General features: G+C 44.6%; 1 protein-coding gene across 1 annotated transcript in view; it reads left to right on the forward strand.

Moving 5' to 3' along the window:
- The window catches only part of LOC115124438 (contactin-5-like), a 653,850-nt gene that overhangs the window by 608,148 nt on the left and 18,277 nt on the right, over nt 1-27,425 (forward strand). Inside the window, 3 exon segments of the mRNA XM_065024146.1 lie at nt 14,242-14,476; nt 26,338-26,447; nt 26,574-26,760. Of these exon segments, the coding sequence (XP_064880218.1) occupies nt 14,242-14,476; nt 26,338-26,447; nt 26,574-26,760 (532 nt within the window).

The raw sequence follows: 27,425 nt of genomic DNA on the forward strand, positions 1-27,425 counted from the left end.
AGCCAGCAGGCTGTTATCCAGCCTGCCAGCTTAGTGGAGTCTGCCAGTCAGCTAGAGATAGTCAGCTATCCCCATTGAGGGGACGTATGCTCCGAGCATGTGCTGACCAACTGGCAGGTGTCTTCACTGACATTTTGAACATCTCCCTGATTGAGTCTGTAATACCAACATGCTTCAAGCAGACCACTATAGTCCCTGTGCCCCAGAGCACTATAGTATTCCGCCTAAATGACTACAGACCTATAGCACTCACGTCCATAGCCATGAAGTGCTTTGAAAGGCTGGTAATGGCTCACATTAACACCATTATCCCAGAAACCCTAAACTCACTCCAATTTGCATACCGCTCAAATAGATCCACAGATGATGCAATCTCTATTGCACTCCAAACTGCCCTTTCCCACCGGGACAAAAGGAAAAACTATGTGAGAATGCTATTAATTAACAGCTCAGCATTCAACACCATAGTGCCCTCAAAGCTCATCACTAAGCTAAGAATCCTGGGACTAAACACCTCCCTCTGCAACTGGATCCTGGACTTCCTGACGGGCCGCCCGCAGGTGGTGAGGGTAGGTAGTAACACATCTGCCACGCAGATCCTCAACACTGGAGTCCCTCGGGGGTGCGTGCTCAGTCCCCTCCTGTGTTCCCTGTTCACCGGTTCACCCACGACTGCATGGCCAGGCATGACTTCAAAACCATCATTAAGTTTGCAGATTACACAACAGTGGTAGGCCTAATCACCAACAATGACGAGACAGCCTATAGTGAGGAGGTCAGAGACCTGGTCAGGTGGTGCCAGAATAACAACCTATCCCTCAACGTAATCAAGATAACCTCTTGAAGCTAGGGGGCACTATTTTTGTTTGGAAAAATAATGTTCCCAAAGTAAATGGCCTATTTCTCAGGAACAGATGTTAGAATATGCATATAATTGACAGATTAGGATAGAAAACACTCTAAAGTTTCCAAAACTGTCAAAATATTGTCTGTGAGTATAACAGAACTGATACTGCAGGCGCAACCCCGAGGAAAGTCAAACCAGGAAGTTACTTCTATTTTGAAAAATCCATGTTCCTTTGCTCCATTTAAAGGGACTACCAGATACCTTTTCCTATCGCTTCCTCAAGGTGTCAACAGTCTTTAGACATAGTTTTAGGCTTTTATTTTGAAAAATTAGCGAGAAAGATAACATCGTGTCAGGTGTTTGCATGACTTTTGCTCACGTAACAGAGTTTGGGCAACCATTGTCTCTCCCTCTCCTACTGATAAAGACAGTTGTGGTTGATATATTATCGATTATATATTTTAAAAACCACCTGAGAATTGATTATAAAAAACAAAAGGAACATTTATTGTGTAACTGGGAGTCTCGTGAGTGAAAACATAGGAAGATCATCAAAGGTAAGCGATTAATTTGATTGCTTTTCTGATTTTCGTGACCAAGCTACTTTGATGCTATGTTCATAATGTTTTGTCGAGTGATCGATAAACTTACACAAATGCTTGGATTGCTTTCGCTGTAAAACATATTTTCAAAATCTGAGACGACAGGTGGATTAACAAAAGGCTAAAATGTGTTTTGCAATATTGCACTTGTGATTTCAAGAATATACAGTGGGCCAAAAAAGTATTTAGTCAGCCACCAATTGTGCAAGTTCTCCCACTTAAAAAGATGAGAGAGGCCTGTAATTTTCATCATAGGTACACTTCAACTATGACAGACAACATGAGAAAAGAAAATCCAGAAAATCACATTATAGTATTTTTTATGAATTTATTTGCAAATTATGGTGGAAAATAAGTATTTGGTCACCTACAAACAAGCAAGATTTCTGGCTCTCACAGACCTGTCTTGAAGAAAAAGCAACGCACACCTATTTAGGCGAGGTGCTGGCTAGCGGAGTAGAAAACTTGAAAATAAAAGAGAGCCGCACACTCTAGGAACTCAGATGCAAAAATGTAATTACCAACGTTTCGACAGCCAAGCTGTCTTCATCAGGGTATAATCACAAACACTGCGGGATGACTCAAAAGACACAGGTGTCTGTAATCATGGCCAAAAGTGGCCTAATATCATTGGTTAATAATCAAATATTGAAATGTCATACAAAGAACAGCATACAAACAACAAATGGATAGCATACGATCATAGATTAATTCAACTACACAAGTTTACAAACAATTACAATGGCAAAGTCACAATAATCACAAGAATGGCTTCAGATCAAAGTCTACGTCGAGACTGAAGGGAGCAGAGGTCTTTCAATTAAAGCTCCAGGCAGCCTCTCGTTTTAACAATAAATGATCAAGGTCACCCCCTCTCCTAGGGAGGGTGACATGTTCGATGTCAATATAACGCAGAGACGAAATCGAGTGGCCTGCCTCCAAGAAGTGGGCCGCAACTGGATAAGTAAAGTTTCTACACCTAATGGTTCTACGATGCTCTGAGATACGTACTTTTAATTCACACTTTGTTTTACCCACATCATTTTTACCACAAGGACAAGTTATAAGATAAAATAACTGCCTTAGTGGAGCACGTAATAACACCTTTGATTGGGATCTGGTTCCCTGTTTGTGGGTGTTTGAGGGATATACATTTATAAGTGCCATTGCATTGAGCACAGCCATTACATTTCATTTCCATCCAGTAGGGGCGCAAATAGACGTTGTTCACGAATATCTTGGGGTGGTAAATCAGAGTGTACCAATTGGTCTCTGAGATTTCTGCCCCGCGAGAATACGACCAAGGGAAGGTCTGAAAACACATTACCGAGACTATCATCGGATTTTAGGATGTGCCAATGTTTGTGAACGATTCCCTTCATTTGTTCAGAGGACTTTGAATAGCGGGTAGTTAAAACACAAGAATGGGTCTTTTTTGCGAGACTGACCTTGAAAAAGGTCATGTCTCGTTTTGTTTTGAATATTCTCAATGGCAATATTAATCTGATCATTCTTGTAGTCTCTCTCCTTGAACTTTCTTTGCGTCTCAGCCATATTTCTGTCGAAATCTGATTGTTTTTTGCAAATTCTTTTGATTCAACAGAATTGGCTGTAGGGCAAACTATTTTTCAAGGGAAGTGGGTGACAACTATCAGCCCTCAACAAACTGTCACGATCAGTAGGTTTCCTGTAAAGATCAGTGTATAGAACATTATCTTCACACAAGATCAGAAGATCAAGAAAACTGATTTGACGTGTATCAGATTGCAGAGTAAATCTCAGATGCTCAGAACAGGAGTGAAGAAAAGCATGGAACGCCTGGAGCTGTTTTGCATCACCCCTCCATAGAACACAAATATCATCAATATATCAAATATCATCAATTTTTTCAAATAATGATGTGAGGCAAGAAAACATTTTTGAGCTCATTGAAAATAGACTGTTTCTCCATGTAACCCACATACAAATCTCACAGACCTGTAACTTCTTCTTTAAGAGGCTCCTCTGTCCTCCACTCTGTATTAATGGCACCTGTTTGAACTTGTTATCAGTATAAAAGACACCTGTTCACAACCTCAAACAGTCACATTCCAAACTCCACTATGGCCAAGACCAAAGAGCTGTCAAAGGACACCAGAAACAAAGATCACGCAAGATCCCCCCCCTCCAACATGTCTCCAGAGCAACGCACTGCCACAGTCATATCCTGGATCTAGTTTTGTCCGATAGAATAAAATGTATCAGTCTATATGTTTTTCAGTCCACCATCTTACTATCGGACCACTACTACTATTGGACAACTACCATCTTATTATGTTTGCAATTGAAACAAAAAATCTGCTCAGACCCAAACCAATCAGAAGCCATGTAATAAATTCTTGAACACCCCAAAGATTCCTGGATGCCCTTCCATACTCCCTCCACCTACCCAAGGACATCAGAGAACAAGACTCAGTTAACCACTTAACTGAGGATCTAAATTTAACCTTGTAACACCCTAGAGAGAAGATGGCTTTCACTTCAGCAGTGATGAATTTATTAACTTCTGAGAAGAAAAGATCATGGTCATTAGAAAGCAAATTACGGACTCCTGATTGAATCTAAGTATTTATTCAGTTATCCTGAGTCTTCACAGAACTTCCAGGATCGGGGTTCCAGGATCAAAGGAAACACTCAAAATGTTTTCATTTGCACACCTATCACTCCAGTGTTCATTTGCTAAATTATACTTTCTAGGCTACTATGGCCTATTTATTGCCTTACCTCCTTATGCCATTTGCGCACACTGTATATAGACTTTTTCTATTGTGTTATTGACAGTACGTTTGTTTATTCCATGTGTAACTCTGTGTTGTTGTTTGTGTCGCACTGCTTTGCTTTATCTTGACCAGGTCGCAGTTGTAAATGACAACTTGTTCTCAACTAGTCAACCTGGTTAAATAAAGGTGTTCTCAACTGGCCTACCTGGTTAAATAAAGGTGTTCTCAACTGGCCTACCTGGTTAAATAAAGGTGTTCTCAACTGGCCTACCTGGTTAAATAAAGGTGTTCTCAACTGGCCTACCTGGTTAAATAAAGGTGTTCTCAACTGGCCTACCTGGTTAAATAAAGGTGTTCTCAACTGGCCTACCTGGTTAAATAAAGGTGTTCTCAACTGGCCTACCTGGATAAATAAAGGTGATATAAATATATATATATACTCTGAGTCTTGGAGAAATATGCAGATTCAAAGAGGAGTCCGTAATTTGCTTTCTAATATATATATTCTTTAGAAAGGAAATTACGGACTCCTCTTTGAATCTGCATATTTCTCCAAGGCTCAGAGTCTACACAGAACTGCCAGGATGTAAGATCAATGGAGACACTCAAGTTTTTTAATCCTGTATCTCTTCACACATTCACGAAAATTGTAAATGGCTTCCAGCTGCCTACTGGACCCTATTCCAACTAAACTACTGACAAAGCTACTTCCTGTGCTTGGCCCTCCTATGGATGTGTACCAAACTCACTAAAAGTGGCCATAATTAAGCCTCTCCTGAAAAAAGCCAAACCTTGAACAGGCAATTATAAAAGACAATCGGCCTATATTGAATCTCCCATTCCTCAAAAAACGAACAAATTAAAAGCTGTTGCACTGCAAGTTCCAGAAGACAAATAATGTATATGAAACGCTTCGGTCTAGATTTAGACCCCATCATAGGACAGAGACTGCGCTCATGAAGGTTGTAAATGACCTTTTAATGGCGTCAGACCAAGGCTCTGTATCTGTCCTCGTGCTCTTAGACCTTAGTGCTGCTTTAGACCCCATCATAGGACAGAGACTCGTGAAGGTTGTAAATGACCTTTTAATGGCGTCAGACCAAGGCTCTGCATCTGTTCTCGTGCTCTTAGACCTTAGTGCTCCTAGACCTTAGTGCTCCTAGACCTTAGTGCTCCTAGACCTTAGTGCTGCTAGACCTTAGTGCTCCTAGAACTTAGTGCTCCTAGACCTTAGTGCTCCTAGACCTTAGTGCTCCTAGACCTTAGTGCTCCTAGACATTAGTGCATCTGTCCTCGTGCTCTTAGACCTTAGTGCTCCTAGACCTTAGTGCTCCTAGACCTTAGTGCTCCACATTCTTCTGGAGAGATTGGAAACCCAAATTGGTCTACACAGACAAGTTCTGGCCTGGTTTAGATCTTATCTGTTGGAAAGATATCAGTTTGTCTCTGTGGATGGTTTGTCCTGTGACAAATCAATTGTAAGTGTTGGTGTTCCTCAAGGTTCCGTTTTAGGACCACTATTGTTTTCACTATATATTTCACCTCTTGGGGATGTCATTCGAAAACATAATGTTAACTTTCACTGCTATGCGGATGACACACAGCTGTACATTTCAATGAAACATGGTGAAGCCCCAAAATTGCCCTCGCTGGAAGCCTGTGTTTCAGACATAAGGAAGTGGATGGCTGCAAACGTTCTACTTTTAAACTCGGACAAAACAGAGATGCTTGTTCTAGGTCCCAAGAAACAAAGAGATCCTCTGTTGAATCTGACAATTAATATTGATGGTTGTACAGTTGTCTCAAATAAAACTGTGAAGGACCTCGGTGTTACTCTGGACCCTGATCTCTCTTGTGACAAACATATCAAGACTGTTTCAAAGGCTTTTTTCCATCTGCGTAAAATTGCAAAGATCAGAAATGTTCTCTCCAACATTTATGCAGAAAAAGTAATCCATGCTTTTGTCACTTCTAGGTTACACTACTACTGCAATGCTCTACTTTCCGGCTACCCGGATAAAGCACTAAATAAACTTCAGTTAGTGCTAAATACGGCTGCTAGAATCCTAACTAGAACCAGAAAATGTGATCATATTACTCCAGTGCTGGCCTCCCTACACTGGCTTCCTGTCAAGGCAAGGGCTGATTTCAAGGTTTTACTGCTAAACTACAAAGCATTACATGGGCTTGCTCCTACCTATCTTTCCGATTTGTTCCTGCCGTACATACCTACACGTATGCAGGACACTGGAGAAATACTCCAGATATAACAGACTGACCCTAGCCCCCGACACATAAACTACTGCAGCATAAATACTGGAGGCTGAGACAGGAGGGGTGAGGAGAAACTGTGGCCCCACTGTAGCCTTGGAGATCTGCTGTTGGATCTGACAACTAATCTTAAAGGTTATACAGTCGTCTCAAATAGAAATGTGAAGGACCTCAGCGTTACTCGGGACCCTGATCTCTCTTTTGACAAACATGTCAATAATATTGCAAGGGCAGCTTTGTAAAATTGCAAAAATCTGAAACTTTTTAAAATTGATGCAGAAAAGCTCATCCATGCTTTCGTCTCGTCCAGATTAGACTACTGCAATGTTCTACTTACCGGCTACCGGATACAGCACTAAATAAACTTCAGTTAGTGCTAAACACGGCTGCTAAAATCGTGACTAGAATCCAGTCAAGCTTCCTGTTAGGGCTGACTTCAAGGTTTTACAGCTGACCTACAAAGCATTACATTCTCAGCATTACTTTCTCATACCCATCTCTCCGATTTGGTCCTGCAGTACATACCTACACGTACGCCATGGTCACAAGACACAGGCCTTTTTATTGCCCCTAGAATTTCTAAGCAAACAGCTGGAGTCAGGGATTTCTATAGAGCTCCATGTTTATGTAATGGTCTATCTATCCATGTGAGAGACGCAGACTCGGTCTCAACCTTTAAGTCTTTACTGAAGACTCATCTCTTCAGTAGGTCTTATGATTGAGTGTAGTCTAGCCTAGGGGTGCGAAGGTGAACGGCAAGGCACTGGAGCAACGAACCACCCTTGCTGTCTCTGCCTGGCCGGCTCCTTTCTCTCCACTGGGATTCTCTGCCTCTGACCCTATTACGGGGACTGAGTCACTAGCTTACTAGTGCTCTTCCATGCTGTCCCTAGGAGGGGTGAGTCACTTGAGTGGGTTGAGTGGTGTGGGAGCTGTGCTTTGTCAAAGTGCCGGGCAGCTACGGTCAGTCTATTTCATCTGGTGTAATTCTCCTGTCTTATCTGGTCCTGTGTAAATTTAAGTATGATCCCTCTATTTCTCTCTCTCTCTCCATCTCTCCCCCTCCTCCCGGAGGAACTGAGCCCTAGGACCATGCCTCAGGACTACCTGGCCTGATGACTCCTGGTTGTTTCCAGTCCACCTGGTCATGCTGCTGCAGGAACCCTGACCTGTTCACCAGATGTGCTACCTTGTCTCGGACATGGTGTCTTCAATTTTCTCTCTCCCTCTCTCTCTCTCTCTACCACACCTGCTGTGTCGACCTCTGATTGCTCAGCTATGAAAAGCCAACTGACATTTCCTCCTGGGGAACTGACCTGGTGCCTCACTGACCCTCTACAACCACTGTGCTTATTGTTTGATCCTGCTGGTCATCTATGAACGTTTGAACATCTTGAAGAACAATCTGACCTTCATGGTCATGTACTCTTGTAATGGGCGGCAGCGTAGCCTAGTGGTTAGAGCGTTGGACTAGTAACCGGAAGGTTGCGAGTTCAAACCCCCGAGCTGACAAGGTACAAATCTGTTGTTCTGCCCCTGAACAGGCAGTTAACCCACTGTTCCCAGGCCGTCATTGAAAATAAGAATGTGTTCTTAACTGACTTGCCTGGTTAAATAAAGGTAAAATTAAAATAAAAAATATACACCCCTCGCAGCCAAAAGAGGACTGGCCACAAGGTTCCTATCTTTCTAGGGAGTTTTTCCTAGCCACCGTGCTTCTACATCAGCATTGCTTGCTGTTTGGGGTTTTAAGCTGGGTTTCTGTACAGCACTTTGTGACATCTGCTGATGTAAAAAGGGCTTTATAAATAAATGTGATTGATAAACACAATGTGCTACAGTAGGTTTGAGGTTGGGGAAAAAATCAACTAAAGCAAGAACACAAAATATTCACACAATAGTTAAAACCCTTAAGGACTTACCAAGATTAAACCTTACAGTATAGCTGCAGAAACAACACCAAATGTGTCTATGTAAAGTGTTCATGCTTGCCATCAAAGAGCGTGACATTTACAAGTAATTTATTTCATTACGGCTTGGAAGTTACAGGGATTCAGCTGGGACTTTGTGGCATTTTGATTTAATTACTGTCTGTTTAGTGTTTCATTTGCAGACATTGATTTAATCCTGTTACCAAAGAGGTTACGAGAAAAAAATAGAAAATCTGGAAATGATATGCCTTGTCAATTAAAAAAAGTTTTGAGCTGGTGAGTTCATGGTGGAGATAAACTGCTGATTGTATTGTGTCAGAGGACCATAGATAGGAGGGTCATTTCAAGGAAGCAGTGATGTAGTGGTATGAAAAAATAGGTGTGTAAACGCTGTTCCTGCTTCCCTGTTCATGAATAAAGTAACGTTCCCTATATTTATAATGCATTCCTGGATAGGTGGGTAAACGCTTGAGTAATATGATAATAGTTATGTAAGAAAGGTGTTTAAACTGAATTCACATGTGCTTACCCTCCACTGCACCGCTAAGGGAAGGTGTGCTTACCCTCCACTGCACCGCTAAGGGAAGGTGTGCTTACCCTCCACTGCACCGCTAAGGGAAGGTGTGCTTACCCTCCACTGCACCGCTAAGGGAAGGTGTGCTTACCCTCCACTGCACCGCTAAGGGAAGGTGTGCTTACCCTCCACTGCACCGCTAAGGGAAGGTGTGCTTACTCCCTCCACTGCACCGCTAAGGAAGGTGTGCTTACCCTCCACTGCACCGCTAAGGGAAGGTGTGCTTACCCTCCACTGCACCGCTAAGGGAAGGTGTGCTTACCCTCCACTGCACCGCTAAGGGAAGGTGTGCTTACCCTCCACTGCACCGCTAAGGGAAGGTGTGCTTACCCTCCACTGCACCGCTAAGGAAGGTGTGCTTACCCTCCACTGCACCGCTAAGGGAAGGTGTGCTTACCCTCCACTGCACCGCTAAGGGAAGGTGTGCTTACCCTCCACTGCACTGCTAAGGGAAGGTGTGCTTACCCTCCACTGCACCGCTAAGGGAAGGTGTGCTTACCCTCCACTGCACCGCTAAGGGAAGGTGTGCTTACCCTCCACTGCACCGCTAAGGGAAGGTGTGCTTACCCTCCACTGCACCGCTAAGGGAAGGTGTGCTTACCCTCCACTGCACCGCTAAGGGAAGGTGTGCTTACCCTCCACTGCACCGCTAAGGGAAGGTGTGCTTACCCTCCACTGCACCGCTAAGGGAAGGTGTGCTTACCCTCCACTGCACTGCTAAGGGAAGGTGTGCTTACCCTCCACTGCACCGCTAAGGGAAGGTGTGCTTACCCTCCACTGCACCGCTAAGGGAAGGTGTGCTTACCCTCCACTGCACCGCTAAGGGAAGGTGTGCTTACCCTCCACTACACCGCTAAGGGAAGGTGTGCTTACCCTCCACTGCACCGCTAAGGGAAGGTGTGCTTACCCTCCACTGCACCGCTAAGGGAAGGTGTGCTTACCCTCCACTGCACCGCTAAGGGAAGGTGTGCTTACCCTCCACTGCACCGCTAAGGGAAGGTGTGCTTACCCTCCACTGCACCGCTAAGGGAAGGTGTGCTTACCCTCCACTGCTCCGCTAAGGGAAGGTGTGCTTACCCTCCACTGCACCGCTAAGGGAAGGTGTGCTTACCCTCCACTGCACCGCTAAGGGAAGGTGTGCTTACCCTCCACTGCACCGCTAAGGGAAGGTGTGCTTACCCTCCACTGCACCGCTAAGGGAAGGTGTGCTTACCCTCCACTGCACCCACCCTCCACTGCACCGCTAAGGGAAGGTGTGCTTACCCTCCACTACACCGCTAGGGGAAGCTGTGCTTACCCTCCATTGCACCGCTCAGGGAAGGTGTGCTTACCCTCCACTCCACCGCTAAGGGAAGGTGTGCTTACCCTCCATTGCACCGCTCAGGGAAGGTGTGCTTACCCTCCACTCCACTGCTAAGGGAAGGTGTGCTTACCCTCCACTACACCGCTAAGGGAAGGTGTGCTTACCCTCCACTGCACCGCTAAGGGAACTCCCTCCATTGCACCGCTAAGGGAAGGTGTGCTTACCCTCCATTGCACCGCTAAGGGAAGGTGTGCTTACCCTCCACTGCACCGCTAAGGGAAGGTGTGCTTACCCTCCACTGCACCGCTAAGGGAAGGTGTGCTTACCCTCCACTGCACCGCTAAGGGAAGGTGTGCTTACCCTCCACTACACCGCTAAGGGAAGGTGTGCTTACCCTCCACTACACCGCTAAGGGAAGGTGTGCTTACCCTCCACTACACCGCTAAGGGAAGCTGTGCTTACCCTCCATTGCACCGCTCAGGGAAGGTGTGCTTACCCTCCACTCCACCGCTAAGGGAAGGTGTGCTTACCCTCCATTGCACCGCTCAGGAAGGTGTGCTTACCCTCCACTCCACCGCTAAGGGAAGGTGTGCTTACCCTCCACTACACCGCTAAGGGAAGGTGTGCTTACCCTCCACTCCACCGCTAAGGGAAGGTGTGCTTACCCTCCATTGCACCGCTCAGGGAAGGTGTGCTTACCCTCCACTGCACCGCGAAGGGAACTGACTGTGTCAACTGGGCTCTCCTGCACACCACAAGACTGTGTTAGTCCACTGTGGTAGAGCCTAGGTCAGGACAACCCTGGTCCTGGAGGGTTTGTATTTATTATGGATCCCCATTAGTTCCTGCCAAGGCAGCAGCTATTCTTCCTGGGGTTTATTATGGATCCCCATTAGTTCCTGTCAAGGCAGCAGCTACACTTCCTGGGGTTTATTATGGATCCCCATTAGTTCCTGCCAAGGCAGCAGCTACTCTTCCTGGGGTTTATTATGGATCCCCATTAGTTCCTGTCAAGGCAGCAGCTATTCTTCCTGGGGTTTATTATGGATCCCCAGGAGTTCCTGCCAAGGCAGCAGCTACTCTTCCTGGGGTTTATTACGGATCCCCATTAGTTCCTGCCAAGGCAGCAGCTACTCTTCCTGGGGTTTATTATGGATCCCCATTAGTTCCTGCCAAGGCAGCAGGTATTAGGTGAACAATAGGTAGGTAAAGAAATAAAACAACAGTAAAAAGACAGGCCATTTACAGTAGCGAGGCTATAAAAGTAGCAAGGATACATAAAAACATTGGTTAGCCAGGTCGATTGAGGTATTATGTACAGGTAGATATGGTTAAAGTGACTATGCATATATGATGAACAGAGAGTAGCAATAGCGTAAAAGAGGGGTGGGACACAATGCAGATAGCCCGGTTAGCCAATGTGCGGGAGCACTGGTTGGTCGGGCCAATTGAGGTAGTATGTACATGAATATGTAGTTATAGTGACTGTGTGTATATGATAAACAGAGAGTAGCAGCAGCATAAAAAAGAGGGTTGTGGAGGGGGTCACAATGCAAATAGCCATTTGATTACCTGTTCAGGAGTCTTATGGCTTGGGGGTAAAAACTGTTGAGAAGCCTTTTGGTCGTTTTTTTTACTTGGCTCTCCGGTTCCGCTTGCCATGCGGTGGTAGAGAGAACAGTCTATGACTGGGGAGGCTTTGACAATTTTTAGGGCCTTCCTCTGACACCGCCTGGTGTAGAGGTCCTGGATGGCAGGCAGCTTAGCCCCAGTGATGTACTGGGTCGTACGCACTACCCTTTGTAGTGTCTTGCGGTCAGAGGCCGAGCAACTGCCGTACCAGGCAGTGATGCAACCAGTCAGGATGCTCTCGATGTTGCAGCTGTAGATCCTTTTGAGGATCTGAGGTCGCATGCCAAATCTTTTTAGTTTCCTGAGGGGGAATGGGCTTTGTCGTGCCCTCTTCACGACTGTCTGGTGTGTTTGGACCATTCTAGTTTTTTGTTGATGTGGACACCAAGGAACTTGAAGTTCCCAACCTGCTCCACTACAGCCGCGTCTATGAGAATGGGGGCGTGCTCGGTCCTCCTTTTCCTGTAGTCCACAATCATCTCCTTAGTTTCGGTTACAGTGAGGGATAGGTTGTTATTCTGGCACCACCCGGCCAGGTCTCTGACCTCCTCCATATAGGCTGTCTCGTCGTTGTCGGTGATCAGGCCTACCACTGTTGTATTGTCAGCAAACTTAATGATGGTGTTGGAGTCATGCCTGGCCATGCAGTCGTAGGTGAACAGGGAGTACAGGAGGGGACTGAGCACGCACCCCTGGGGAGTTCCAGTGTTGAGGATCTGCGTGGCAGATGTGTTACTACCTACCCTCACCACCTGCGGGCGGCCCGTCAGGAAGTCCAGGATCCAGTTGCAGAAGGACGTGTTTAAGGTGTTTAGTCCCCGGGTCCTTGGTCCCATGATCCTTAGCTTAGTGATGAGCTTTGAGGGTACTATGGTGTTGAACGCTGAGCTGTAGTCAATGAACAGCATTCTCACATAAGTGTTCCTTTTGTCCAGGTGGGAAAGGGCAGTGTGGAGTGCAAAATCAATAGCATCATCTGTGGATCTGTTAGGTTGGTATGCAAATTGGTTTTCTGGGATAATGGGGTTTATGTGAGCCATTTCCAACCTTTCAACGCAGTTCATGGCTATGGACGTGAGTGCTACAGGTCTGTAGTCATTTAGGTAGGTTGCCTTTGTGTTCTTGGCACAGGGACTATGGTGGTCTGCTTGACACATGTTGGTATTACAGACTCAATCGGGGACATGTTGAAAATGTCAGTGAAGACACCTGCCAGTTGGTCAGCACATGCCTGGAGCACACGTCCTGGTAATCCGTCTGGCCCCGTAGCCTTGTGTATGTTGACCTGTTTAAAGGATTTACTCACGTCGGCTACGGAGAGCGTGATCACACAGTCGTCCGGAACAGCTGATGCTCTCATGCATGCCTCAGTGTTGCTTGCCTCGATGCGAGCATATAAGTGATTTAGCTCGTCTGGTAGGCTCGTATCACCGGGCAGCTCACGGATGTGCTTCCCTTTGTAGTCTAATAGTTTGCAAGCCCTGCTACATCTGACGAGCATCGGAACCGGTGTAGTACGATTCAATCTCAGTCCTGTATTGACGCTTTGCCTGTTTGATGGTTTGTCGCAGGGCATCGCAGGATTTCTTGTAAGCTTCCGGGTTAGAGTCCCGCACCTTGAAAACGACAGCTCTACCCTTTAGCTCAGTGCAAATGTTGCCTTTAATCCATGGCTTCTGGTTGGGGTATGTACGTGCAGTCACTGTGGGGACGACGTCCTCAATGCACTTATTGATGAAGCCAGTCACTGATGTGGTGTACTCCTCAATGACACCGGAGGAATTCCGGAACATGTTCCAGTCTGTAATAGCAAAACAGTCCTGTAGTTTAGCATCTGCTTCATCTGACCACTTTTTAGTAGACCAAGTCACTGGTGCTTCCTGATTTTTGCTTGTAAGCAGGTGTTATGTTATGTTATGTGGGGAGATCTCATGGGGATTGGTGTAGCTATGCCTAGCTCAGTGGGATTGGTGTAGCTATGCCTAGCTCAGTGGGATTGGTGTAGCTATGCTTGGCTCAGGGGTCAGACCATGCAAAATGGTTTAATTTCCATGTACTCTAATTTACTTGGACTGATTTATCTAATTTCTCTACTGTCTTTTTAATTTTCTTTAGGCACAAGTGTCTGTTATACTGTAAGCTACAGACGTTCACTGGGGTAGGCTCCTACAAGGCTACTACCAGGATATAATACAGTTATTCGAGTCCGTGAACTCATATTTCAGAGGATGAATGAATGAATTCAGATATTTAAATGACCCCATGGTGTCGTCATCGATTAGATTTACATGTCCAACAAAAAATGTATTCCCTGTATTCTAGCCTGTGTCTGAGGAGTTCCAGAATGGGGAGGGCTTTGGCTACATCGTGGCGTTCAGAGCCAATGGGACGCGAGGATGGAAGGAGAAGATGGTGACATCAGCAGATTCCACTACGTACAAGTACAGAGACGAGACCTTCCCTCCCCTCACCCCCTTCGAAGTGAAAGTGGGCGTGTACAACAACAAGGGAGACGGACCCTTCAGTGGTGTGGTCACTGTGTACTCTGCAGAGGGGGGTGAGTTATTGCACTCGCACATCAAATCAAAATGTATTTTGTAGCCCTTCTTACATCAGCCTAAAACCCCCAAACAGCAAGCAATGCAGGTATAGAAGCACGGTGGCTAGGAAAAACTCCATAGAAAGGCCAAAACCTAGGAAGAAACCTATAGAGGAACCAGGCTCTGAGGGGTGGCCAGTACTCTTCTGGCTGTGCCGGGTGGAAATTATAACAGAACATGGCCAAGATGTTCAAATGTTCATAAATGACCAGCATGGTCAAATAATACTAATCACAGTGGTTGTCGAGGGTGCAACAGGAAAGCACGGCTAGGTGGACTGGGGACAGCAAGGAATCATCATGCCAGGTAGTCCTGAGGCATGGTCCTAGGGCTCAGGTCCTCCGAGAAAGAGAGAGAGAAAGAGAGAGAGAGAAAGAAAGAAAGAAAGAAAGAATTAGAGAGAGCATACTTAAATTCACACAGGACACCGGATAAGACAGGAGAAATACTCCAGATATAACAAACTGACCCTAGCCCCCCGACACATAAACTACTGCAGCATAAATACTGGAGGCTGAGACAGGAGGGGTCAGGACATCTAAGGACTTCTTTGCAGGGGTTGGGAAAGTAAAAATTATTCAAAGGGAAGTCGCTCCTTCAAGTCGCCTTACAAATTATATAATTTCTGAAGTCGCGTTGCTGACGAAAGCCGAGATGCTGCAATATTAGTACAAAAGGTGTGAGTTCTACTGTCAGTTCTACTGTCACGTCCTCAGTTCTACTGTCAGTTCTACTGTCACGTCCTCAGTTCTACTGTCAGTTCTACTGTCACGTCCTCAGTTCTACTGTCACGTCCTCAGTTCTACTGTCACCTCCTCAGTTCTACTGTCAGTTCTACTGTCACGTTCTCAGTTCTACTGTCAGTTCTACTGTCAGTTCTCAGTTCTACTGTCAGTTCTACTGTCACGTTCTCAGTTCTACTGTCACCTCCTCAGTTCTCAGTTCTACTGTCAGTTCTACTGTCACGTTCTCAGTTCTACTGTCAGTTCTACTGTCAGTCCTCAGTTCTACTGTCAGTTCTACTGTCACGTCCTCAGTTCTACTGTCAGTTCTACTGTCACGTCCTCAGTTGTACTGTCACGTCCTCAGTTCTACTGTCAGTTCTCAGTTCTACTGTCAGTTCTACTGTCACGTCCTCAGTTCTACTGTCAGTTCTCAGTTCTACTGTCAGTTCTACTGTCACCTCCTCAGTTCTACTGTCATGTCCTCAGTTCTACTGTCACGTCCTCAGTTCTACTGTCAGTTCTACTGTCACGTCCTCAGTTCTACTGTCAGTTCTACTGTCATGTCCTCAGTTCTACTGTCAGTTCTACTGTCACGTCGTCAGTTCTACTGTCAGTTCTACTGACAGTTCTACTGTCACGTCCTCAGTTCTACTGTCAGTTCGCAGTTCTACTGTCAGTTCTACTGTCACGTCCTCAGTTCTACTGTCACGTTCTCAGTTCTACTGTCAGTTCTACTGTCACGTCCTCAGTTCTACTGTCACGTTCTCAGTTCTACTGTCAGTTCTACTGTCACGTTCTCAGTTCTACTGTCAGTTCTACTGTCAGTTCTACTGTCACGTTCTCAGTTCTACTGTCACGTTCTCAGTTCTACTGTCAGTTCTACTGTCACGTTCTCAGTTCTACTGTCAGTTCTACTGTCACGTCCTCAGTTCTACTGTCACGTCCTCAGTTCTACTGTCACGTTCTCAGTTCTACTGTCAGTTCTACTGTCACGTTCTCAGTTCTACTGTCACGTTCTCAGTTCTACTGTCAGTTCTACTGTCACGTTCTCAGTTCTACTGTCAGTTCTACTGTCACGTCCTCAGTTCTACTGTCAGTTCTACTGTCACGTCCTCAGTTCTACTGTCAGTTCTACTGTCACGTCCTCAGTTCTACTGTCACGTCCTCAGTTCTACTGTCACGTTCTCAGTTCTACTGTCAGTTCTACTGTCACGTTCTCAGTTCTACTGTCACGTTCTCAGTTCTACTGTCAGTTCTACTGTCACGTTCTCAGTTCTACTGTCAGTTCTACTGTCACGTCCTCAGTTCTACTGACAGTTCTACTGTCACGTCCTCAGTTCTACTGTCAGTTCTACTGTCACGTCCTCAGTTCTACTGTCAGTTCTACTGTCACGTCCTCAGTTCTACTGTCACGTCCTCAGTTCTACTGCCACGTCCTCAGTTCTACTGTCACGTCCTCAGTTCTACTGTCAGTTCTACTGTCAGTTCTACTGTCACCTCCTCAGTTCTACTGACAGTTCTAATGTCACGTCCTCAGTTCTACTGTCAGTTCTACTGTCACGTCCTCAGTTCTACTGTCAGTTCTACTGTCAGTTCTACTGTCACGTCCTCAGTTCTATTGTCAGTTCTACTGTCACCTCCTCAGTTCTACTGACAGTTCTAATGTCACGTCCTCAGTTCTACTGTCAGTTCTACTGTCACGTCCTCAGTTCTACTGTCACGCCCTCAGTTCTACTGTCACGTCCTCAGTTCTACTGTCACGCCCTCAGTTCTACTGTCACCTCCTCAGTTCTACTGTCAGTTCTACTGTCACGTCCTCAGTTCTACTGACAGTTCTACTGTCACGTCCTCAGTTCTACTGTCAGTTCTACTGTCACGTCCTCAGTTCTACTGTCACGTCCTCAGTTCTACTGTCACGTCCTCAGTTCTACTGTCAGTTCAACTGTCACGTCCTCAGTTCTACTGTCAGTTCTACTGTCACGTTCTCAGTTCTACTGTCACGTTCTCAGTTCTACTGTCAGTTCTACTGTCACGTTCTCAGTTCTACTGTCAGTTCTACTGTCAGTTCTACTGTCACGTTCTCAGTTCTACTGTCACGTTCTCAGTTCTACTGTCAGTTCTACTGTCACGTTCTCAGTTCTACTGTCAGTTCTACTGTCACGTCCTCAGTTCTACTGTCACGTCCTCAGTTCTACTGTCACGTTCTCAGTTCTACTGTCACGTTCTCAGTTCTACTGTCAGTTCTACTGTCACGTTCTCAGTTCTACTGTCAGTTCTACTGTCAGTTCTCAGTTCTACTGTCAGTTCTACTGTCACGTCCTCAGTTCTACTGTCAGTTCTACTGTCACGTTCTCAGTTCTACTGTCACCTCCTCAGTTCTCAGTTCTACTGTCAGTTCTACTGTCACGTTCTCAGTTCTACTGTCAGTCCTCAGTTCTACTGTCAGTTCTACTGTCACGTCCTCAGTTCTACTGTCAGTTCTACTGTCACGTCCTCAGTTCTACTGTCACGTCCTCAGTTCTACTGTCAGTTCTCAGTTCTACTGTCAGTTCTACTGTCACGTCCTCAGTTCTACTGTCAGTTCTCAGTTCTACTGTCAGTTCTACTGTCACCTCCTCAGTTCTACTGTCATGTCCTCAGTTCTACTCAGTTCACGTCACGTCCCTCAGTTCTACTGTCAGTTCTACTGTCACGTCCTCAGTTCAGTTCTACTGTCAGTTCTACTGTCACGTCCTCAGTTCTACTGTCAGTTCTACTGTCACGTTCTCAGTTCTACTGTCAGTTCTACTGTCAGTTCTACTGACAGTTCTACTCAGTTCACTGTCACGTCCTCAGTTCTACTGTCAGTCTCTGTCAGTTCTCAGTTACTGTCAGTTCTACTGTCACGTCCTCAGTTCTACTGTCACGTTCTCAGTTCTACTGTCAGTTCTACTGTCACGCGTCCTCGTCAGTTCCTCAGTTCTACTGTCAGTTCTCAGTTCTTCAGTTCAGTTCTACTGTCAGTTCTACTGTCACGTTCTCAGTTCTACTGTCAGTTCTACTGTCAGTCCCCAGTTCTCAGTTCTACTCACGTCCTCAGTTCTACTCAGTTCTACTGTCACGTTCTCAGTTCTACTGTCAGTTCTACTGTCACGTCCAGTTCAGTTCTGTCACGTCCTCAGTTCTACTGTCACGTCCTCAGTTCTACTGTCACGTCCTCAGTTCTACTGTCAGTTCTACTGTCACGTCCTCAGTTCTACTGTCACGTTCGTCTCAGTTCTACTGTCAGTTCTACTGTCACGTTCCTCAGTTCTACTGTCACAGTTCTCAGTTCTACTGTCAGTTCTACTGTCAGTTCTACTGTCAGTTCTCTCAGTTCTACTGTCAGTTCTACTGTCACGTCCTCAGTTCTCAGTTACTGTCAGTTCTAGTTCTACTGTCACGTCCTCAGTTCTACTGTCAGTTCTACTGTCACGTCCTCAGTTCTACTGTCACGTCCTCAGTTCTACTGTCAGTTCTACTGTCACGTCCTCAGTTCCTCAGTTCTACGTCAGTTCTACTGTCAGTTCTACTGTCAGTTCCTCAGTTCTACTGTCAGTTCTACTGTCACGTCCTCAGTTCTACTGACAGTTCTACTGTCACGTCCTCAGTTCTACTGTCAGTTCAGTTCTACTGTCACGTTCTCAGTTCTACTCAGTTCTACTGTCACGTCCTCAGTTCTACTGTCACGTCCTCAGTTCTACTGTCAGTTCAACTGTCACGTCCTCAGTTCTACTGTCAGTTCTACTGTCACGTTCTCAGTTCTACTGTCACAGTTCTACTGTCAGTTCTACTGTCCTCAGTTCTACTGTCACGTTCTCAGTTCTACTGTCAGTTCTACTGTCAGTCTACTCAGTTCTACTGTCAGTTCTACTGTCACGTCCTCAGTTCTACTGTCAGTTCTACTGTCACGTCCTCAGTTCTACTGTCAGTTCTACTGTCACGTTCCTCAGTTCTACTGTCACGTCCTCAGTTCTACTGTGCAGTTCTACTGTCCGTCCTCAGTTCTACTGTCACGTCCTCAGTTCTACTGTCAGTTCTACTGTCAGTTCTACTGTCACGTCCTCAGTCACCTCCTCAGTTCTACTGACAGTTCTAATGTCACGTCCTCAGTTCTACTGTCAGTTCTACTGTCACGTCCTCAGTTCTACTGTCAGTTCTACTGTCAGTTCTACTGTCACGTCCTCAGTTCTATTGTCAGTTCTACTGTCACCTCCTCAGTTCTACTGACAGTTCTAATGTCACGTCCTCAGTTCTACTGTCAGTTCTACTGTCACGTCCTCAGTTCTACTGTCACGCCCTCAGTTCTACTGTCACGTCCTCAGTTCTACTGTCACGCCCTCAGTTCTACTGTCACCTCCTCAGTTCTACTGACAGTTCTACTGTCACGCCCTCAGTTCTACTGTCAGTTCTACTGTCACGTCCTCAGTTCTACTGACAGTTCTCAGTTCTACTGTCAGTTCTACTGTCACCTCCTCAGTTCTACTGTCATGTCCTCAGTTCTACTGTCACGTCCTCAGTTCTACTGTCAGTTCTACTGTCACGTCCTCAGTTCTACTGTCAGTTCTACTGTCACGTCCTCAGTTCTACTGACAGTTCTACTGTCACGTCCTCAGTTCTACTGTCAGTTCGCAGTTCTACTGTCAGTTCTACTGTCACGTCCTCAGTTCTACTGTCACGTTCTCAGTTCTACTGTCAGTTCTACTGTCACGTCCTCAGTTCTACTGTCACGTTCTCAGTTCTACTGTCACGTTCTCAGTTCTACTGTCAGTTCTACTGTCACGTTCTCAGTTCTACTGTCAGTTCTACTGTCACGTTCTCAGTTCTACTGTCAGTTCTACTGTCACGTCCTCAGTTCTACTGTCAGTTCTACTGTCACGTCCTCAGTTCTACTGTCAGTTCTACTGTCACGTCCTCAGTTCTACTGTCAGTTCTACTGTCACGTCCTCAGTTCTACTCAGTTCTACTGTCACGTCAGTTCTACTCAGTTCTACTCACGTCAGTTCTACTGTCACGTCCTCAGTTCTACTGTCAGTTCTACTGTCACGTCGTCAGTTCTACTGTCAGTTCTACTGACAGTTCTACTGTCACGTCCTCAGTTCTACTGTCAGTTCGCAGTTCTACTGTCAGTTCTACTGTCACGTCCTCAGTTCTACTGTCACGTTCTCAGTTCTACTGTCAGTTCTACTGTCACGTCCTCAGTTCTACTGTCACGTTCTCAGTTCTACTGTCAGTTCTACTGTCACGTCCTCAGTTCACTGTCAGTTTCTCAGTTCTACTGTCAGTTCTACTGTCAGTTCAGTTACTGTCAGTTCTACTGTCACGTTCTCAGTTCTACTGTTCACTGTTCTCAGTTCTACTGTCAGTTCTACTGTCACGTCCTCAGTTCTCTGTCAGTTCTACTGTGTCAGTTCTACTCAGTCACGTCCTCAGTTCTACTGTCACGTCCTCAGTTCTACTGTCACGTCCTCAGTTCTACTGTCACGTTCTCAGTTCTACTGTCAGTCTCTGTCAGTTCTGTCACGTCCTCAGTTCTCTCAGTTCTACTGTCACGTCCTCGTCTCTCAGTTCTACTGTCAGTTCTACTGTCACGTTCTCAGTTCTACTGTCAGTTCTAGTTCTGTCACGTCCTCGTTCTACTCAGTTCTACTGTCAGTTCTACTGTCACGTCCTCAGTTCTACTGTCAGTTCTACTGTCACGTCCTCAGTTCTACTCAGTTCTACTGTCACGTTCCTCAGTTCTACTGTCACGTTCCTCAGTTCTACTGTCAGTTCTACTGTCACGTTCTCAGTTCTACTGTCACGTTCTCAGTTCTACTGTCAGTTCTACTGTCACGTCTCTCAGTTCTACTGTCAGTTCTACTGTCACGTCCTCAGTTCTACTGACAGTTCTACTGTCACGTCCTCAGTTCTACTGTCAGTTCTACTGTCACGTCCTCAGTTCTACTGTCAGTTCTACTGTCACGTTCCTCAGTTCTACTGTCACGTTCTACTGTCAGTTCTCCTCAGTTCTACTGCCACGTCCTCAGTTCTACTGTCACGTCCTCAGTTCTACTGTCACGTCAGTTCTACTGTCAGTTCTACTGTCACCTCCTCAGTTCTACTGTCAGTTCTACTGTCACGTCCTCAGTTCTACTGTCAGTTCTACTGTCACGTCCTCAGTTCTACTGTCAGTTCTACTCAGTCACGTCCTCAGTTCTATTGTCAGTTCTACTGTCACCTCCTCAGTTCTACTGACAGTTCTAATGTCACGTCCTCAGTTCTACTGTCAGTTCTACTCAGTTCACTGTCCTCAGTTCTACTGTCACGCCCTCAGTTCTACTGTCACGTCCTCAGTTCTACTGTCACGTCACTCCTCAGTTCTACTGTCAGTTCCTGTCCTCAGTTCTACTGACAGTTCTACTGTCACGCCCTCAGTTCTACTGTCAGTTCTACTGTCACGTCCTCAGTTCTACTGTCACAGTTCCTCAGTTCTACTGTCAGTTCTACTGTCACCTCCTCAGTTCTACTGTCATGTCCTCAGTTCTACTGTCACGTCCTCAGTTCTACTGTCAGTTCTACTGTCACGTTCCTCAGTTCTACTCAGTTCAGTTCTACTGTCACGTCCTCAGTTCTACTGTCAGTTCTACTGTCACGTCCTCAGTTCTACTGTCAGTTCTACTGTCACGCCCAGTTCTACTGTCAGTTCTACTGTCACGTCCTCAGTTCTACTGTCACGTTCTCAGTTCTACTGTCAGTTCTACTGTCACGTCCTCAGTTCTACTGTCACGTTCTCAGTTCTACTGTCACATTCTCAGTTCTACTGTCAGTTCTACTGTCACGTTCTCAGTTCTACTGTCAGTTCTACTGTCACGTCCTCAGTTCTACTGACAGTTCTACTGTCACGTCCTCAGTTCTACTGTCAGTTCTACTGTCACGTCCTCATTTCTACTGTCAGTTCTACTGTCACGTCCTCAGTTCTACTGTCACGTCCTCAGTTCTACTGTCACGTCCTCAGTTCTACTGTCAGTTCTACTGTCACCTCCTCAGTTCTACTGACAGTTCTAATGTCACGTCCTCAGTTCTACTGTCAGTTCTACTGTCACGTCCTCAGTTCTACTGTCAGTTCTACTGTCACGTCCTCAGTTCTACTGTCAGTTCTACTGTCACCTCCTCAGTTCTACTGACAGTTCTAATGTCACGTCCTCAGTTCTACTGTCAGTTCTACTGTCACGTCCTCAGTTCTACTGTCACGCCCTCAGTTCTACTGTCACGTCCTCAGTTCTACTGTCACGCCCTCAGTTCTACTGTCACCTCCTCAGTTCTACTGTCAGTTCTACTGTCACGCCCTCAGTTCTACTGTCATCTCCTCAGTTCTACTGTCAGTTCTACTGTCACGTCCTCAGTTCTACTGACAGTTCTACTGTCACGTCCTCAGTTCTACTGTCAGTTCTACTGTCACGTCCTCAGTTCTACTGTCACGCCCTCAGTTCTACTGTCACGTCCTCAGTTCTACTGTCACGCCCTCAGTTCTACTGTCACCTCCTCAGTTCTACTGTCAGTTCTACTGTCACGTCCTCAGTTCTACTGACAGTTCTACTGTCACGTCCACAGTTCTACTGTCAGTTCTACTGTCACGTCCTCAGTTCTACTGTCACGTCCTCAGTTCTACTGGCACGTCCTCAGTTCTACTGTCAGTTCAACTGTCACGTCCTCAGTTCTACTGTCAGTTCAACTGTCACGTCCTCAGTTCTACTGTCACGTCCTCAGTTCTACTGTCACGTCCTCAGTTCTACTGTCACGTCCTCAGTTCTACTGTCAGTTCAACTGTCACGTCCTCAGTTCTACTGTCACGTCCTCAGTTCTACTGTCACGTCCTCAGTTCTACTGTCAGTTCAACTGTCACGTCCTCAGTTCTACTGTCAGTTCTAATGTCACGTCCTCAGTTCTACTAGTTCTCCCAAGTAAAAAGCAAAGGCAAAACATCACATCTTAGTTCTCGGTCCAGGGGCCCCCTGGTTTCAGGTTTTGGTTTTTGCCCAACAGCACAACACAGCTGATTCAAGTAATAAATGTATTTTTTTTTTTATTTTACCTTTATTTAACTAGGCAAGTCAGTTAAGAACAGATTCTTATTTTCAATGACGGCCTAGGAACAGTGGGTTAACTGCCTGTTCAGGGGCAGAACGACAGATTTGTACCTTGTCAGCTCGGGGGTTTGAACTTGCAACTTTCAGGTTACTAGTCCAACGCTCTAACCACTAGGCTACCCTGCCGCCCCAATGAGTTTGTTATTTGAATTAGCTGTGTAGAGCTAGGGCAAAAACTAAACGTGCACCCAGGGTGGGCCCCAGGACCGAGGGTTCGGGGCCCCAGGACCGAGTTTAGAAAACCCTGCTCTTGAGCAGGGCTGTCGAACTCATTTTTCCCCGTGGGCCGCATTCGGTATTCAACGAGGTCCAGAGGGAGACACTGAAAATGTGTTATTTTTCCTCGCTGTATAAATCTGCCCAAAATAGTCCTCTAGTTATCATTTTGTGATTTTGTCTACTCCCTGACTGTCTAGCTTTCATTGATGTGATTATTAGCGAGCTGGAAACTGTTTTACTCAAACCACCAAATGTTTGACAGCCCTGGTCTAGTGGTTAATTTGTTGATGTTTGACATGTTAGTCAAGAAGAAGTACCCTCTATACACTGACTAATCTACTATGAAGTACCCTCTATACACTGACTAATCTACTATGAAGTACCCTCTATTCACTGACTAATCTACTATGAAGTACCCTCTATTCACTGACTAATCTACTATGAAGTACCCTCTATTCACTGACTAATCTACTATGAAGTACCCTCTATTCACTGACAATGTGTCCCTTTATGTCATCTATTTATCCTCTGATCTCCCCTGGGATTCAGATACTATTCACTGTACTGTATGACTAATCTACTATGAAGTACCCTCTATTCACTGACTAATCTACTATGAAGTACCCTCTATTCACTGACTAATCTACTATGAAAGTAATCATGAAAAAAACTACTTGATGAAACATAATAACAATACTGATTAACTGTAGAGTTTTACTGTTATCAATATGTACTGATAGACTGTTATCAATATGTACTGATAGAGTGTTATCAATATGTACTGATCTACTGTTATCAATATGTACTGTTATCAATATGTACTGATAGACTGTTATCAATATGTACTGATAGAGTGTTATCAATATGTACTGATCTACTGTTATCAATATGTACTGATAGAGTGTTATCAATATGTACTGATAGACTGTTATCAATATGTACTGATCTACTGTTATCAATATGTACTGATCTACTGTTATCAATATGTACTGTTATCAATATGTACTGATCAACTGTTATCAATATGTACTGATCTACTGTTATCAATATGTACTGATAGACTGTAGAGATCTACTGTTATCAATATGTACTGATCTACTGTTATCAATATGTACTGATCTACTGTTATCAATATGTACTGTTATCAATATGTACTGATCTACTGTTATCAATATGTACTGATCTACTGTTATCAATATGTACTGATCTACTGTTATCAATATGTAATGAGAGACTGTTATCAATATGTAATGATAGACTGTAGAGATCTACTGTTATCAATCTGTAGAGATCTACTGTTATCAATATGTACTGTTATCAATATGTACTGATCTAGACTGTTATCAATATGTAATGATAGACTGTAGAGATCTACTGTTATCAATATGTACTGATAGACTGTCATCAATATGTAATGATAGACTGTTATCAATATATACTGATAGACTGTTATCAATATGTACTGATAGACTGTAGAGATCTACTGTCATCAATATGTACTGATAGACTGTAGAGATCTACTGTTATCAATATGTACTGATAGACTGTAGAGATATACTGTTATCAATATGTACTGATAGACTGTAGAGATCTACTGTTATCAATATGTACTGATAGACTGTAGAGATCTACTGTTATCAATATGTACTGATAGACTGTAGAGATCTACTGTTATCAATATGTACTGATAGACTGTTATCAATATGTACTGATTGACTGTAGAGATCTACTGTTATCAATATGTACTGATAGACTGTTATCAATATGTACTGATAGACTGTTATCAATATGTACTGATAGACTGTTATCAATATGTACTGATCTACTGTTATCAATATGTACTGATAGACTGTAGAGATCTACTGTTATCAATATGTACTGATAGACTGTTATCAATATGTACTGATAGACTGTAGAGATCTACTGTTATCAATATGTACTGATATACTGTTATCAATATGTACTGATAAACTGTAGAGATCTACTGTTATCAATATGTACTGATAGACTGTTATCAATATGTACTGATAGACTGTTATCAATATGTACTGATAGACTGTAGAGATCTACTGTTATCAATATGTACTGATAGACTGTTATCAATATGTACTGATAGACTGTTATCAATATGTACTGATAGACTGTTATCAATATGTACTGATAGACTGTAGAGATCTACTGTTATCAATATGTACTGATAGACTGTTATCAATATGTACTGATAGACTGTTATCAATATGTACTGATAGACTGTTATCAATATGTACTGATTTACTGTTATCAATATGTACTGATAGACTGTAGAGATCTACTGTTATCAATATGTACTGATAGACTGTTATCAATATGTACTGATAGACTGTTATCAATATGTACTGATAGACTGTTATCAATATGTACTGATTTACTGTTATCAATATGTACTGATAGACTGTAGAGATCTACTGTTATCAATATGTACTGATAGACTGTTATCAATATGTACTGATAGACTGTTATCAATATGTACTGATAGACTGTTATCAATATGTACTGATCTACTGTTATCAATATGTACTGATAGACTGTTATCAATATGTACTGATAGACTGTAGAGATCTACTCTTATCAATATGTACTGACAGACTGTAGATATCTACTCTTATGTGTGTGTGTGTGTGTGTGTGTGTGTGTGTGTGTGTGTGTGTGTGTGTGTGTGTGTGTGTGTGTGTGTGTGATCCTCTACAGAGCCCAGAGAGGCCCCATCTGAGGTAAAAGCTTCCAGCATTTCCTCTTCGGAAATCAAAGTAACTTGGAGGCCACCCAACCCTGGCCCTGGGAGACCACGGGGATACGAGGTGTGTGTGTGTGTGCATTATACATAACATTTTTCATGAGATAAATCTAAATAAAACAAATGAATGTAAATACTACAATAAAAAACAGGTTTTTAAAGAGACACACCCAATGTCTTCTTTTGTCAGGTGAGCTACAGGAAGGACAGTGAGCAGGAGGAGTCAGGGAACAGGAAGAAGACCGCGGGGAACGAGACGTCTATGGTGCTGACAGGCCTGGAGGGGAACAGCGTGTACCTCATCACAGTCAGAGGCTTCAACAGTATCGGCCAGGGCCCTGCATCGACCGCTAGCACCGCCAAGACCAAGAAAGATCGTGAGTACACCGCTCATACAAACCTGGGGGGATACTGTATGTACACTTTAATTAAGCAGCAAGGCACATGAATACAGTCACGGGTAAGAGGCAGTGCTGTATCATGAATACAGGTAAGAGGCAGTGCTGTATCATGAATACAGATAAGAGGCAGTGCTGTATCATGAATACAGGTAAGAGGCAGTGCTGTATCATGAATACAGTCACAGGTAAGAGGCAGTGCTGTATCATGAATACAGGTAAGAGGCAGTGCTGTATCATGAATACAGGTAAGAGGCAGTGCTGTATCATGAATACAGGTAAGAGGCAGTGCTGTATCATGAATATAGTCACAGGTAAGAGGCAGTGCTGTATCATGAATACAGGTAAGAGGCAGTGCTGTATCATGAATACAGTCACAGGTAAAAGGCAGTGCTGTATCATGAATATAGTCACAGGTAAGAGGCAGTGCTGTATCATGAATACAGGTAAGAGGCAGTGCTGTATCATGAATATAGTCACAGGTAAGAGGCAGTGCTGTATCATGAATAGAGTCACAGGTAAGAGGCAGTGCTGTATCATGAATACAGGTAAGAGGCAGTGCTGTATCATGAATATAGTCACAGGTAAGAGGCAGTGCTGTATCATGAATAGAGTCACAGGTAAGAGGCAGTGCTGTATCATGA

The sequence above is a fragment of the Oncorhynchus nerka genome, linkage group LG11 (assembly GCF_034236695.1).
Source record: "Oncorhynchus nerka isolate Pitt River linkage group LG11, Oner_Uvic_2.0, whole genome shotgun sequence".
Classification (NCBI taxonomy): Eukaryota; Metazoa; Chordata; class Actinopteri; order Salmoniformes; family Salmonidae; genus Oncorhynchus; species Oncorhynchus nerka.